This window comes from Lytechinus pictus, chromosome 4, assembly GCF_037042905.1.
Source record: "Lytechinus pictus isolate F3 Inbred chromosome 4, Lp3.0, whole genome shotgun sequence".
NCBI lineage: Eukaryota > Metazoa > Echinodermata > Echinoidea > Temnopleuroida > Toxopneustidae > Lytechinus > Lytechinus pictus.
Genome location: NC_087248.1, coordinates 30,551,133 through 30,565,952, shown reverse-complemented (window position 1 = coordinate 30,565,952; position 14,820 = coordinate 30,551,133). Strand labels below are relative to the sequence as shown.

At 35.9% G+C, this 14,820-nt stretch overlaps 1 protein-coding gene across 5 annotated transcripts; it reads right to left on the bottom strand.

Annotated features, from left to right (window-relative positions):
• Positions 1 to 783: 783 nt before the first annotated feature.
• On the bottom strand, positions 784 to 14,593 carry LOC129258715 (tubulin alpha-1A chain-like). Of its 5 annotated transcripts, none has more exons than XM_064098810.1 (4): positions 14,503 to 14,593; positions 10,692 to 11,135; positions 4,197 to 4,419; positions 784 to 3,093 (listed from the first exon to the last, which is right to left on the bottom strand). In XM_064098810.1, the coding sequence occupies exons 3-4, from the start codon at positions 4,315 to 4,317 to the stop codon at positions 1,964 to 1,966; spliced, it is 1,251 nt and encodes a 416-aa protein (XP_063954880.1). In that variant the 5' UTR covers positions 4,318 to 4,419; positions 10,692 to 11,135; positions 14,503 to 14,593; the 3' UTR covers positions 784 to 1,963. The 5 variants fall into 5 exon arrangements, with proteins under 5 accessions (XP_063954880.1, XP_063954879.1, XP_063954881.1 ...); XM_064098809.1 differs by having other exon boundaries at positions 10,911 to 11,135; positions 14,503 to 14,591; XM_064098811.1 differs by having other exon boundaries at positions 11,063 to 11,135; positions 14,503 to 14,582.
• Between the last annotated feature and the right edge of the window lie 227 nt (positions 14,594 to 14,820).

The following is a 14,820-nucleotide window of genomic DNA, read 5'->3' as shown; positions in this document are numbered from 1 at the left end:
GCCTAAAATGTTCAATATCTGCTCTTTTATTTGATACCTTAATCACAAAAAATGGTCAAGAAGTAACAAAGTTATGTTCCTTCGAAACAATGCTTGTATTTCCATAATTTTCATTAAATTACGTGTTTTCACCGTTTTCCCACAGAAGCTATCGCATGGTTAACAAAAGACTTAATGCATGGCTGATCGTCAACAAAACGGAGCGTCGAGTGAGTTTGAACGCTAGCCTGTAGAACCTCGTCATTTTATGAAATTATTGAAATTCAAGCCTTATTTCAAATAACCAGAACTTTGTTATTTTTTTTCCATTTTCTGTAATTGAGGTATCAAATTAAAGAGCAGATATTGAACTTTTTTAAAATGTGGTTTTCTTTTTGAAACCCAGATACAGCCCGCCAAATGACTTTTTGATATCCCCTCTTCAAATTGTTTTTGCTCACTCATGCGTGAATGAGAAATAATCTAGGTAATTTTAAATGAAAGAGGAGATCCTGAGCTTTAAAATGGTAGGTCATTTGTCTATTGTATTTATGATTAAGTTATGAAAAATCATCGATAAATCTCGGTTTCGTTTTTTGTGGGACGCACTGTATATATATATATATGTTTATGGGATAAATGAAAATGATTTTGATAAACAATTATGTTGAACAATTATATTTCGTTTGTGAAAATGGAAGAAAAGAATATTTATTTGAATGAATGAAAAATTCATTATTGGAACCAACACATCCACATTGACTTGCGATAACAGTACTTAAAACTTGACAACGGTACTCAGGGTTTTTCTTAAACAATACTCTTTATTGTGCATGCTCTGTCCAAACGACGAATGCCCCATGTGTTATATGCTATAGTCACACCGACGAAACTAACTCCAAACCGACCGATTATTATGCCAATCGAATAATGTAATAGCTCTGACGGTCTGTACACGGTCTTGTTGGTGTAACTGTGAAGATGATATGAACAAGAACCTCTTTTGTAAACATGTTAAATTGTATCGCAATGATCCAAGAACTGGCCCTCTGACACTGGTTTGCGAACAATTGCAAAATGGAAAAGATCAATCAAGATCATTGCAATTTCGTATAATATTAATAATTCAAATAATCACTATCAACAAATCACAAATGTTTGTAACTGTTTACACATACATGAATTTGTGTAACTGGGCCCGTAAACACAAAACTTAGCAATGATCGTAGAACATTTTTCAACGATTGATTCAATAAAATTGACTACAATGTACAATCAGTCGTGAAAATCAATCATACGATCAATCGCTAACTTTGTGTTACGGGACCCTGGTGAAGATGTGAACAGTTTAAGTTAAGATTAACATGATAAAAGGTGGGAAATAACTAATTTTTTATCCCATATCGACTGCGGTTTTTCACCTTCAGATACATACGTGTGCGTGATTAATTGCTTGTGCATTGCGCCACATTGTGCGGATGGTGTAAGGTTTTTAGGGGAAACTGCCGTGGTAACGATTAATGGGTTTTCTGATTGTAAAATAATTATTATTTTTGAAGGGTAAATGTAAATAATTCAACAATATTTAATGACGAATGTATCTTTGATTTAAAAACAAAACGCAAGAATGTCTGTACACTCGAGAAAAATGAAATGTTAAATCAACAATGGAAAGGTTAAAGGAGTGACAATATTTTCTAAATGTTGCATTTACCACTTTACATGGTTCCACTCAACAATTAAATTGGTGAATTCGTCTTTATGCAAAATTGGATATAACGTTTGGAAGAGCTTATCACTTCTCCAACCTTTGAATTATTGATTTTACATTTCCTTTTGGGGATATTCAGACATTTAAACGATATGTCACCACCGAGTGTGTGCAATAATTGAGTTGCATTTTAGTTTTGAGTATTATGGATAATATTGGTGAGAACCAGACCATTAACGCTTGAGAAAGACGATCATCATATTGGTAATCTTTTTAGTATTCCTCTCCTTCTTCTTCTCCCTCTTCATCGACGGAGTCGACACCGACTTCTTCGTAGTCCTTCTCGAGAGCAGCCAAATCTTCACGAGCCTCAGAGAATTCTCCTTCTTCCATACCCTCTCCGACGTACCAATGGACGAAAGCACGCTTGGCGTACATCAGATCGAACTTATGGTCGAGACGAGCCCATGCCTCTGCGATAGCGGTGGTGTTGCTCAACATGCAGACCGCACGCTGGACCTTGGCAAGATCACCACCAGGGACAACTGTGGGAGGTTGATAGTTGATACCGACCTTAAAGCCAGTTGGACACCAGTCGACGAACTGGATGGTACGCTTTGTCTTGATGGTAGCGATTGCGGCGTTGACATCCTTGGGGACAACATCACCACGGTACAGGAGACAGCAGGCCATGTACTTGCCGTGGCGGGGGTCGCACTTCACCATCTGGTTGGCGGGCTCGAAACATGCATTGGTGATCTCAGCAACAGTCAACTGCTCATGGTAAGCCTTCTCGGCAGAGATTACTGGGGCATAGGTTGCCAAAGGGAAATGGATGCGTGGGTAGGGTACGAGATTGGTCTGGAACTCTGTCAAATCAACGTTGAGGGCACCATCGAACCGCAGAGATGCAGTGATGGAGGAGACAATCTGGCCCATCAAGCGATTCAGGTTGGTGTAGGTTGGACGTTCGATGTCGAGGTTGCGACGGCAGATATCGTAGATAGCCTCGTTGTCGACCATAAAGGCACAGTCAGAGTGCTCCAGGGTAGTGTGGGTAGTCAAGATGGAGTTGTAGGGTTCAACAACTGCGGTTGAAACCTGAGGAGCTGGGTAAATGGCAAACTCCAGCTTGGACTTCTTTCCATAGTCAACAGAGAGACGCTCCATTAGCAATGAAGAGAACCCTGACCCGGTGCCACCACCGAAGCTGTGAAAGAGAAGGAAACCCTGTAGACCCGTGCATTGATCAGCCAGTTTCCTGATCCTGTCGAGGACAATATCGATGATTTCTTTTCCAACCGTGTAGTGGCCACGAGCGTAGTTGTTGGCAGCATCCTCCTTACCGGTGATCAGCTGCTCAGGATGAAAGAGCTGGCGGTAAGTTCCGGTACGGACCTCATCTACAATGATAAAAAATAGCATTTCATTAACACTTGTGTCTAACAAGTCCTTGATATTGATAAGCTTATAAGTACATAATGTCTGGCTGTTACTATCATTACTGTCAGATAAAACATTATATTTTCGAATATAATATTCGACCATTCCTTTCATTTCATGAAATCCCCTGGTTATCAACATTGACGTGCGCTGGAAGAGCTATGTGTTTTAATTAAAACCATTGGGTTGTGAGGAATCGGTGTTGCAACTATAAACATGTTAGAGGTGAAAATCCCAAGATGATGATTAGTGCACAATAATGATCACTGATAAACCTAATAGATGTTATTACACCATAATATGAATAAACACAAATTTATTTTTAAATCGAGGAGATAATACTTTTTCTCTATGGGTCTGTAGAGATCCAAACATATATATATATTTTCTAAATGGCTTGTGTAGTTTATTTACAAGTGAGTACCCAACGCAGTCTCGAGACAAACTGGGGGATAATGATTTTAACAGATGAATTTAAAGACGTTATGGACATATATATATATATATATATATATATATATATATATATATATATGATACTTTTAAATTGCTATCCTTATCACATCGATTATGGAGTACATATCACCACCATCGATTTTGTTCCATGCGTTAATAAAGCTCATTTATTCATTATTCTTATATGGGAATGAAAAGGTTCCAAAATATATGTTCATGGTTACAAGTAGAGAAACTAAAAAGAGTGGCTAGACATGCATGAGGATATGAAATTGGAATTTATCAATTTCTGTAAATCGGTACCGGGCGAAGATCGGAGGTGCCTTTGCTGAGTGGACATAGGCACATAACAAGACACATGCAAGTCCGGGATTCAATCTCCACACACGGCACCTACGCCATTGAGCAAGGTATTTATTTGACAATTCTCTTATCCTACTTTGGAGTAATTTGCCAGAATGCCAAAATGCCAGAATGTGTTAGAAAAAAACAAACAAAGATGTTAGAAAAGACAACTTATTAGCCTCGACGGAAAATAACATTAGGCTTCATTTGGGATTGACATGACGTAGGCTACCACTCTGACAAAATTATCGATTTTGCTTACCGACTACGGTTGGCTCGAGATCGACGAAGACGGCACGGGGCACGTGCTTGCCGGCTCCAGTCTCACTAAAGAAGGTGTTGAAGGAGTCATCACCACCTCCGATGGTCTTGTCTGAGGGCATCTGACCATCAGGCTGGATGCCATGCTCAAGACAGTACAACTCCCAGCAGGCATTACCGATCTGGACTCCGGCTTGGCCGATGTGAACTGAGATACATTCACGCTTCAAGGAAAGAGAGGTGAATCAGTGAAAGTCATTAGTATGATTAGTAGATAATAAGGGTGTGTTTAAAAAAAGATGCAATTTTTGGAAATAAAATCTACCCCCCTCCATTACCACCCGTGAAGATCCCCTTCTTGCAATGGAGAGTCTAAAAGCGATTTGATATTTAAAAATCGGTTTATCACTTGCAAATTTACTAATTAATAAGAATGCAAATGATGTTTTTGCTAGTATACACAATCGGTTATATTAGAAAAAATATGAACATGTTATTTGTGGTGTCATAGAACACCTTTAGAAAGCATGTGTCGTCGAGGAAAATCAAAACTGCCAATTCATCAACTCATCGGAGTTTTATCTAAAATTCTTTTGATTGGAGGTATGGTTAATGCTAAATCAACGGATATTCTAGTGTGAATCTGTAAGCAAATGAAAGTACATTTCTCATTTCATAAATATAGATAGACGATCATCAAGATTTTTTTGTCCGACACATTGTCATATCTGAAATCTGTCCTTGATTTGATTGGCTAAGAAGCAATGTCATTATGGTAACTGTCGCATAAAACGGCCGGCAGGTCCTTTCATGAAACGCTTTCCTGAACTTTTCAGACGACATACATGTGACAAGACATTTTACTTTTAATTGAATTTCTTTCTGCAATAGCCATCTGTTAACACCACATTATGATTATTTACTTTAATCAGAAAATTACTTCTTGTTCACATTTTTCAATTTCTTGAATTCAAATACTGCATTTTTTATATCAAAGGAAAAGGGGTTAATGAATAAAATACTGACAAGCGTCCGTCGGTAAACACTAAGTAAAGGTAAACTTGTGAGAGCCCGTACTTAGAAGCCTACTGGTTCTTATCACTCTGACCCAGTGTTTTTTTTAGGGAGAGGGGTATATGCCCCCGAGTATATGCCCCCGGGTATATGCCCAAGATAGCGTTGTACATACATCATTTTAACCAGTCGCGGCTATTTCATTTGGCGGGGGGGGGGGATGTGAATTCCTTCTGCACCCTTGGAAATATCGAAATCAGTACGGAGCATAACTTCTTGTTCATCTCGGGGGGGGGGGGGGGGCGGTGATTGCCGGGAACGCGTCATAAATAAAAATTTATATAGATATAATATGAATTCAGATTTAAAAATATGTCACAAATGCTTTGAAAGTGGTAAAAAAAAATTAAGCTTTGAAAATCAAGAGGGGGGGGGGGGCACGTACCCCATCCGGGATCGACGCCTATGATTTCAACGCCCTAATGTGACAGACCCGCGCATTATTTTACTATCATACTATTATATTCGACGTATTAGACTATCTTCGAAATATTAGCTGTTCTTCTGACCTCAATCAGTATTCTACGGTCGAATTAATTACAAATATTTGCGGACGACGACTCCATAAGAATAACAATCTTGAGTTACAAAGAAAAGTTTATTTGATCGCCTCTTTGTTCATGAGCTGATAGAATGCTCGAATTTGTTTTCGTGTCCTTAATTACTTGTATCATATTTCATTTTTGCTATACCAAATGGAACTGAAGGAGATTCTTGTTTTGTAGGTGTGGATCGCTTGGGTGTTTTACTCCATTTATAGTTGGTCATATATTTTATCAACCTACAAAATGCCATAAAAAATTGTGTAAACAATGATATACAACAATTATCGTATGACTTGCAATCATCTTATCAATGTGAAAGAAAATGTACATTTCTTTTATAAACTATATTTCCAGAAGCAGTTTTACACTAGGAGAACGATACATATGATGGAAGACAATACTGCAAATGTTTTATTTTTGTAAATGCATCACTTCCCCATACACCATTCGTACATTATACAAAAATTAATTGCATCGGCAAATCAAATTAAACTACCAAAGTTTTTTCTTCATTTTTATGGCTTATTGAATGATTTAACCTGGTTCTATTCGTCAAAGAATTCACATTTGATTCAAATTTTTTAAAAATGTAGATTTATACATGCATATTACTTAATCCTCGACTCAAAGTACAGTTTAATGTCAATCGATCACATTTAACTTCATTGAAAAAATCTAATTATCTGAAAATCTGATGAATACACGAAAGAGGGAAATAGACACCATTCTATTGTATTCACATGAACTGATAAAAGAGGAACTGATTTAGTCAAAATCTACAATTCTGTAATACGAAGTAACCAAGAAACCCAATGCATGATGTTGAGAATCCTACCATTTATGTAACCGTTGAAAAAAATAGCTGCAGCCTCCTTCTCAATGCTGAGTGATCTTGTCATTTATTGTTTTTCAATCACGTAAATATTACCGAATTGCTGAAGCTAGGTGACATCTTTCGAAATTTTATTCTTTGATTGGCTGTGCTCTTCATTTTCACTTGAAATTCAACTAACCGTTATTACTGTTATAGATTGTACGTGTTACCACCATGGCTACGTATATCGAAAAGATCAATTGCTTAATAGGAGACTGATACTCTACTAACCCTTGTGACAAAGCACGATTTCTCTGTGAACTTGGATTTAATCAGATATTACTGAAAATGGGGAGCTAGCTGCACGACGCTTTGGTAATATAATCATATTTTGATACTTGACATCTGTGGTATTCACACAGCAGGCAGGCGTATCTAGTTATTTGATCTTTAGTCTTCATGGTCTTGGGGCTATCACTAGATTTCCAGCGAATCATACCACATAGACCACGGTATAAATACCTTTGACATTTTCCCACGCAAAAAATATTATCCACTCTCCACACATATTATGCTTTATTCGCTTTCCCTTCTGTATTATTCCACGAATTTTCGAATAATCTTGTGATTTCGATATAAGCTTAATGTTTAAGAAGAAACAAACGTCACATATTGAATTGAAATTTGAATACGAAACTCAAAGAAAGTACAGCTAAGTAAAGTTTAAAAACAAAATAATACCCAAAATATATATATTTCAATGATACATTGACCCCAAAAGAAGAGAATTAAAACAAATCACAACTACCAAAGTAACCAACATGTTTTTATGAAATACCAACTAATTTCAGTAATACACCGTGCCAGGTTATTGATGTGAATAAAAACAGAAAACTCAAACAATCATAACACTGAAAATTTCATCAAAATCGGATGTAAAATAAGAAAGTTATGACATTTTAAATGTTTGCTTAATTTCACATCCTGGTTGGTATGCAAATGAGGAGACTGATGACGTATCCACTCACTATTACTTTTGTAATTTATTATATGAAATACAAAATATTCTAATTTTCTCCTTATTGTCAAGTGAAACAACAACTAATTCCTCCCTGAACATGTGGAATTAGCATTGTTTAATGGTTCTGTCAAAATCCTTATTGTAAAATATGTATAAAAAAAAGAAATATTGTATAATTCAAACAATAAAAAACGAAAGAAATAGTGAGTGAAGGACATCATCGACTGTCTAATTTGCATGTCACTTAATTGTGCATATCACTGTTTTGTGAAAAATAAGCGAAACTCGAAAATGTCATAACTTTCTTAATTTACATCCGATTTCGATGGAATTTTCAGCGTTATGCTTGTTTGATTTTTTTTTTAAATCAACATTTTTCTGGGGTGGACTTGACTTTTAATATACCAATAGGAAAAACAAATAGTCCTCTAGATGATCGCAAGATTAATAACTGTACGACACACAATCACTATGATGTAAAACTACACTGGCATTGCTATTAGTCTAGGAGATAGGGGGCTTTATTCAGAATTTTTGGTGGGGAAGGTTTGACAAGCTTATCTGGGGTAAAATTGTGCGTTGATTCCAAAAATGTCACTCTTATTGACCGTACTCACGCCATTTTGGTCATTTTGGCCAAATTTTGACCAAAAATGACAATTTTGACCACTCTTTAAAAAATGGTCCCTTAACAGACTGCTTTTGTAGCCACATGCAATTAAAATGGTCTGTCTTAAGTAAAATGCACACAGATTCCAGATAAAGTGCTTTCATTTGCCAAATCACAATAGCAGTGGTAATTTTGGCCATAATTTGGCCAAAAATGACAATTTTCATGATTTTTTGGCCGAAATGTGTTACAAATATTGATCAGAGCTACGACTGGATGTTTTTAGAAATCCACATTTATTTTCAAAATGTGCGCTTGATCATAACCATCAACCTCATGTAATTTATTCCGTCAGTTTTTACTTGTGAAGGTCATTTTGGGTACTTTAGACATAACTGACCATTCGCGCAGTTTTGCATTATTAACTGTTCAAATAGGCAGGAAATTGAGGTCTTCAGCATGTTTTATCTTCTTCCCTTATAAAATGAGAATGCATTTAAATGGCCTTCTTGTGTAGAATGTTATGCTGATTCCAAATATATAAGTCTTAATGACCCTATTTAACAGCTTTAGGTTATTTGGCCACTTATGGCCCTTAAAATGACCAATGGCATCAGTTCAATTTATCCAAAAAAACTTTGAATGTTACCAGAATCGTTACAAGGGCATACTGTGACACCTAACATTGTTGTATTAATCCTTGAAATTGAACATCTCAAACGTATTTTGACCTCATGCAATTTATTCCATCAGTTTTGACCTATGAGAGTCATTTGGCGTACTTTAGACACAACTGACCATTCACGCAGTTTTGCATATAATAAACTGCACATAGACAGGAATTTGAGGTCTTCAGCGTGTTTTATCTTCTTCCCATATAAAATGGAAATGCATTCCAAAGTTCATCTTATGTAAAATGTGATGCTGATTCCAAATATATCAGTCTTAATGACCCTATTTAACAGCTTTAGGTTATTTGGCCACTTATGGCCCTTAAAATGACCAATGGCATCAGTTCAATTTATCCAAAAAAACTTTGAATGTTACCAGAATCGTTACAAGGGCATACTGTGACACCTAACATTGGTGTATTAATCCTTGAAATTGAACATCTCAAACGTATTTTGACCTCATGCAATTTATTCCATCAGTTTTGACCTATGAGGGTCATTTGGCGCACTTTAGACATAACTGACCATTCACGCAGTTTTGCATAATAAACTGCACATGGGCAGGAATTTGAGGTCTTCAGCATGTTTTATCTTCTTCCATATAAAATTGAAATGCATTCAAAAGTCCATCTTGTGTAAATTTGATGCTGATTCTAAATATATCAGACTTAATGACCCTATTCAACATCTTAAGGTCATTTTGGCCACTTATGGCCCTTAAAATGGCCAATAACATCAGTTCAATTTATCCACAAATACTTCGAATGTTACCAGAATCTTAACAAGGGTGTGCTGTAATACCCAACACTGGTGAATTAATCCTTAAAATTGAGCATCCCCAAAGTTGACTACCTTGGTCATTTTGGCCACCTTGACCCCCCGGCCAGCCCTGCTCATTGTGTATATTAATTCAGGTTATATCGAACATGGTGAGGAGAAATTTTGGATTGCGTTAATATTAGCATCAATTATTGTTAAATGGGGAAGTTTGAAAGCTTCTTGGTGGAAATCAATGAAATTATTGCACACAGACCAGTGTTATTGGCGTAACTATTGGACCCTGTGGTCATTTTGACCACGTTTCCCTCAATATTGACCAGTGACCATGGACCCTAGGAATCTCCAATTAGTGGAGGGATCAGCTATAAGAGAGAGACCACACATGCTTTGATGAGTCAAAAAGGGCTCAAATGCTAGTCAGTATCATTATCAGCATGAGCTACCAATAATCGGTGAAGAGTGTTGATAATTGTGATAAAATCCTTTACATCGAGCATACATAGGGTTGTTTGACCATGCACTGTGGTCATTTACATGATTTTAGCCACCTTGACCACACAGTAAATGTTTATGGAAACCTCACATATATGGGGCAGCAAATTCAGGAATGAGACATTTTAGCATGTTATGTTAAGACACTTTTCTAGATTAATGTAGATTAATGATTCCAAATATATTAGTCTTAATGACCATTTATGAGCTAGTGGTCTTTTTGGTCGCTTTTGGTCCCAACAATGACCAATCACATTTGCATGTATCAAAGAGGATTCAAATGTTGTTGTCGCTCCGTATTGTTAATAAGATGTATTATATCAATTATTGATTTCAATATGATATGACTAGTAGCACATTATCAAAATTTTGAAACCAATTTGGCCATTTTGATTATTTATCGCATGTATGACATTCGTAAATAAACATGACAGGAGCAATTGTGGAAATGCGTTCAATCCCTTTCGATTGGAAATATTACACGCTCACCTTGAGTAAAAAATTGTGCCAAATACCTCACCACTGTCTAATGTGGCCCAAGTGGTCATTGAGTAGCCATAACATCATTCCCTCCTTTTTAATTTAAATTATACAGATAACTATATTCTAGAGGAAGGCACTAATCCTGAATTCAAAGGTGCGTCATTACAAAGCTAATGGTCAAATTGAATTTCACGAATAGATTTGACCATGATGCATTTTTATCACCTTTGCCATTTTGTATAATGTTTCACAAACCTCACATTGGCATGATTGGTAAACATGGTAAAGTTGAAAGTGGAAAACTTGCCCTAAATTGTTAAAGAGTGACCAAAATTCGGCACAGAGAATAATTTCATATAGAGAATGTGTTTTATTACCCAGTACGTCTTCAAAAGAATTAAGGGTAAATTTGCTGCTCACCAATCATGCCAATGTAAGGTTTGTGAACCACTGTACAAGAAAAAACAAAGATGGTAAAAATGAATGATAGTCAAAACTCTTTGTGAACTTCACTGTGACCTATTTTGCTTTGTAATGATTCTCAGTACAATTTGACTTTAAAGAAGGAAAATAATGCTGGCTATTTAGGAACATACAGTGATCAAAGGGGCCACAGTAGACAGTCACATGATATTTGGCACAATTTTTACTCAAGGTGATCCTTTAATATTTCCCATCAAAAGGGATTGAACGCATTTCATCATGTTCATAGACCTACAATTGCTGCTAAGTCATGTTTATTTCAAAATTCACACATTGGATAAACGGTCAAAGTAGCCAAAATGGTCACATTTTGATTATGTACTATTAGTAATATCATATTGAATCAAATAATTTGTCACTGATTATGATTGATACAACAAATCTTACAAAAAATATAGAGCAACATTGGAATACTTTTGATACATGTAATTGTCATTGCTAATTGTAGGGACCAAAAGTGACCAAAATGACCACTAAGTAGTCATTAAGACTGATAGATTCTAAATCATTGTATTAATCTGGTGCAGAAAGTTTTTGTAATATGTCCTATCTAACATCATTCTTGAATTCGTTTCCATGAATTACAAAATGGTCAATGTGCCTAAAATCATGAAAATTACCAAAGTGCATGGTCAAACAACCTTATGTATACTTGATGTAAAGGTTTTTATCACATTCATTAAGCTCTTGATTATTGGTGTAGTAGCTCACGCTGAAAATAATATTAAGCAACATTTGAGCCCTTTTTAAATCAAATAATGTGTGGTCACTAGAAATTATTGAGGAAAAGTGATCAAAATTACCACAAAGTCCAATAGTTTGGCCAATAACACTGATTTATATGGAATCATTGCATTGATTTTCACCGAAAAGCTTTCAAACCTTTCCCATTTAACAATAATTGATGCTAATATTAACACAATCCTGAATTGTCTCCTCACTATGTTCACTATAGGCTAATTTAGTATACACATTGGGCAGGGGACAATCTGGCCAAAATGACCAAGGTTGTCAAAATATTTTTGGGACACTCAATCTAAATGAATAATACACCAGTTTTAGGTGTCACAGCACACCCTTGTAACGATTATAGTAACATTCAAAGTATTTTTGGATAAATTGAAGTATTGAACAGATGGTATTGGTCATTTGGGGGCCAAAAAGTGGCCAAAATGACCATAATCTGTTAAATTGGGTCATTAAGACTGACATATTGGGAATCAGCATGAAATTCTACACAAGAACGACCTATGCATCATTCCCATTTCATAAAGGAGGAAGATAAAGCACACTGAAGACCTCAAATTCCTGCCGATTTGCACAGTTATTATGCAAAATTACAGTTATTTTGCAAAATGGCCCTCATAGGTCAAAAGTCAAAACTAATGATATAAATTACATGAGGTCAAAATACTTTTGAAATGTTCATTTTAAAGGATTACACCAATGTTAGATGTCACAGCACATCCTGGTAACTATTCTTGTAACATTGAGGTATTTTGGATAAATTGAACTGATGTTATTGGTCATTTTTATGGCCATAAGTGGCCAAAATTACCATAAGGTGTTCAATAGGGTCATTAAGACTGATATATTTAGAAACAGTATAATATTCTATACAAGATGGACATTTAAATGCATTCCCATTTTATAAGGGAAGAAGATAAAACACGCTGAAGACCTCAAATTCCTGCCTATGTGCGAATGGTCAGTTATGTCTAAAGTACCCCCAAATGACCCTCATAGGTCAAAACTGATGGAATGAGGTCAAAATAATTTTGAGATGTGTTCAATTTAAAGGATTAACACACCCCAATGTTAGGTGTTGCAACACACCCTTGTAACGATTCTGGTAACGTTCGAAGTATTTGGGGGTAAAATGAACTGATGTCATTGGCCATTTTGAGGGCCATAAGTGGTCAAAATGCTACAAGCTATTAAATAAGGTTATTATGACTGATATATTTGGAATCAGCATAAAATTCTACACATGAAGGACATTTAAATGCATTCTCATTTTATAAGGGAAGAAGAAAAAACATGCTGAAGACCTCAATTTCCTGCCTATTTGAACAGTTAATAATGCAAACTGCGAATGGTCAGTTATGTCTAAAGTACCCAAAATGACCCTCATAGGTCAAAACTGACGGAATAAATTACATGAGGTTGATGGTTATGATCCAGCGCATATTTTGAAAATAAATGTGGATTTCTAAAAAACATCCAGTCGTAGCTCTGATCAATATTTGTAACACATTTCGGCCAAAAAATCATGAAAATTGTCATTTTTTGCCAAATTATGGCCAAAATGACCACTGCTATTGTGATTTGGCAAATGAAAGCACTTTATCTGGAATCTGTGTGCATTTTTACTTAAGACAGACCCTTTTAATTGCATGTGGCTACAAAAGCAGTCTGTTAAGGGACCATTTTCCAAAGAGTGGTCAAAATGTTCATTTTTGGTCAAAATTTGGCCAAAATGACCAAAATGGCGTGAGTACGGTCAATATGAGTGACATTTTTAGAATCAGCGCACAATTTTACCCCGGATAAGCTTGTCAAACCTTCCCCACCAAAAATTCTGAATAAAGCCCCCTATCTCCTAGACTATATGTCTTGGTTATCATGGTTACTGCTCAAAATAGTCTTTGGACTTTGGTCTTCTGACGGTTGGACTGTGGACACAGTTGCTAAGCTGCCAACCTCGTGTATAACCATTAAAATATCTTAACAGATATAAGCAACATGTACCTCCAACATGTCCAATGAGAACGGAGGTAAAAGTGGCGCGCAAAATATAGAAGAAATCATTCGTTATGGAAGTGGATTTTAGGATGCAAATCATGATTAGGATATGCATCAGGAATCGTTAAAATAAGGCGTATTGTCAAGGAATTGAACAAATGGGTATAGACTTCCAAAATACACCATGGATTCATGATAAGCTAGATTCATTCTTATCCCGGAGTCCTGGAATAACACAATGAGAGTTGTAATAATACAAGAGTCAGTTAGAATCCATTTTTTTTTAAATAAATTGTTGCCAAGTGTTCCAAGTCACGTCAGCAACTGTTGTACGATAGTACCACAGAACAGAGTAAAATTTAAAAAATTGGAATGCTATACAAATTCGATCTGGAACAATTGGATAGAAATATTGAGAGATAGATTAACGAAACTTTAAATAAATCGCACAACGTTTGAATTTAGTCTTTAAGAATAGGCGATGACAAGTTAAATGATTTAAAGTCTTAAAACTTGCCTTGGTGTCGAATCACAGTTAAATATATTATATGATTTACATTAATAAAAGAAACATTTAAAACTAACTCACCATGATTAGTTTTGGGTGGAGATATGACTGCTGTGCTTTACGATGTAACAAGCAGACGGCTGTGATATCGAATGATGATCGTTTGCCACGAACCAATCTTTAAATACGACGCATTACAAACCTGGCGCGAAAGATCCGACGTTGACATTTACTAGTTGTCATTTCTAGACCCCGTTAATATGAAATAGGCTTCGGAATATAACATTTCCCTTTTTCTCGAAAGGATTGATTACATATTTAGATTTAAGATCAGCTGTGTTAGACAATATGAAATATGAATCCTTTGGATACTATACTCTGATAGTTTTATAAAATTTG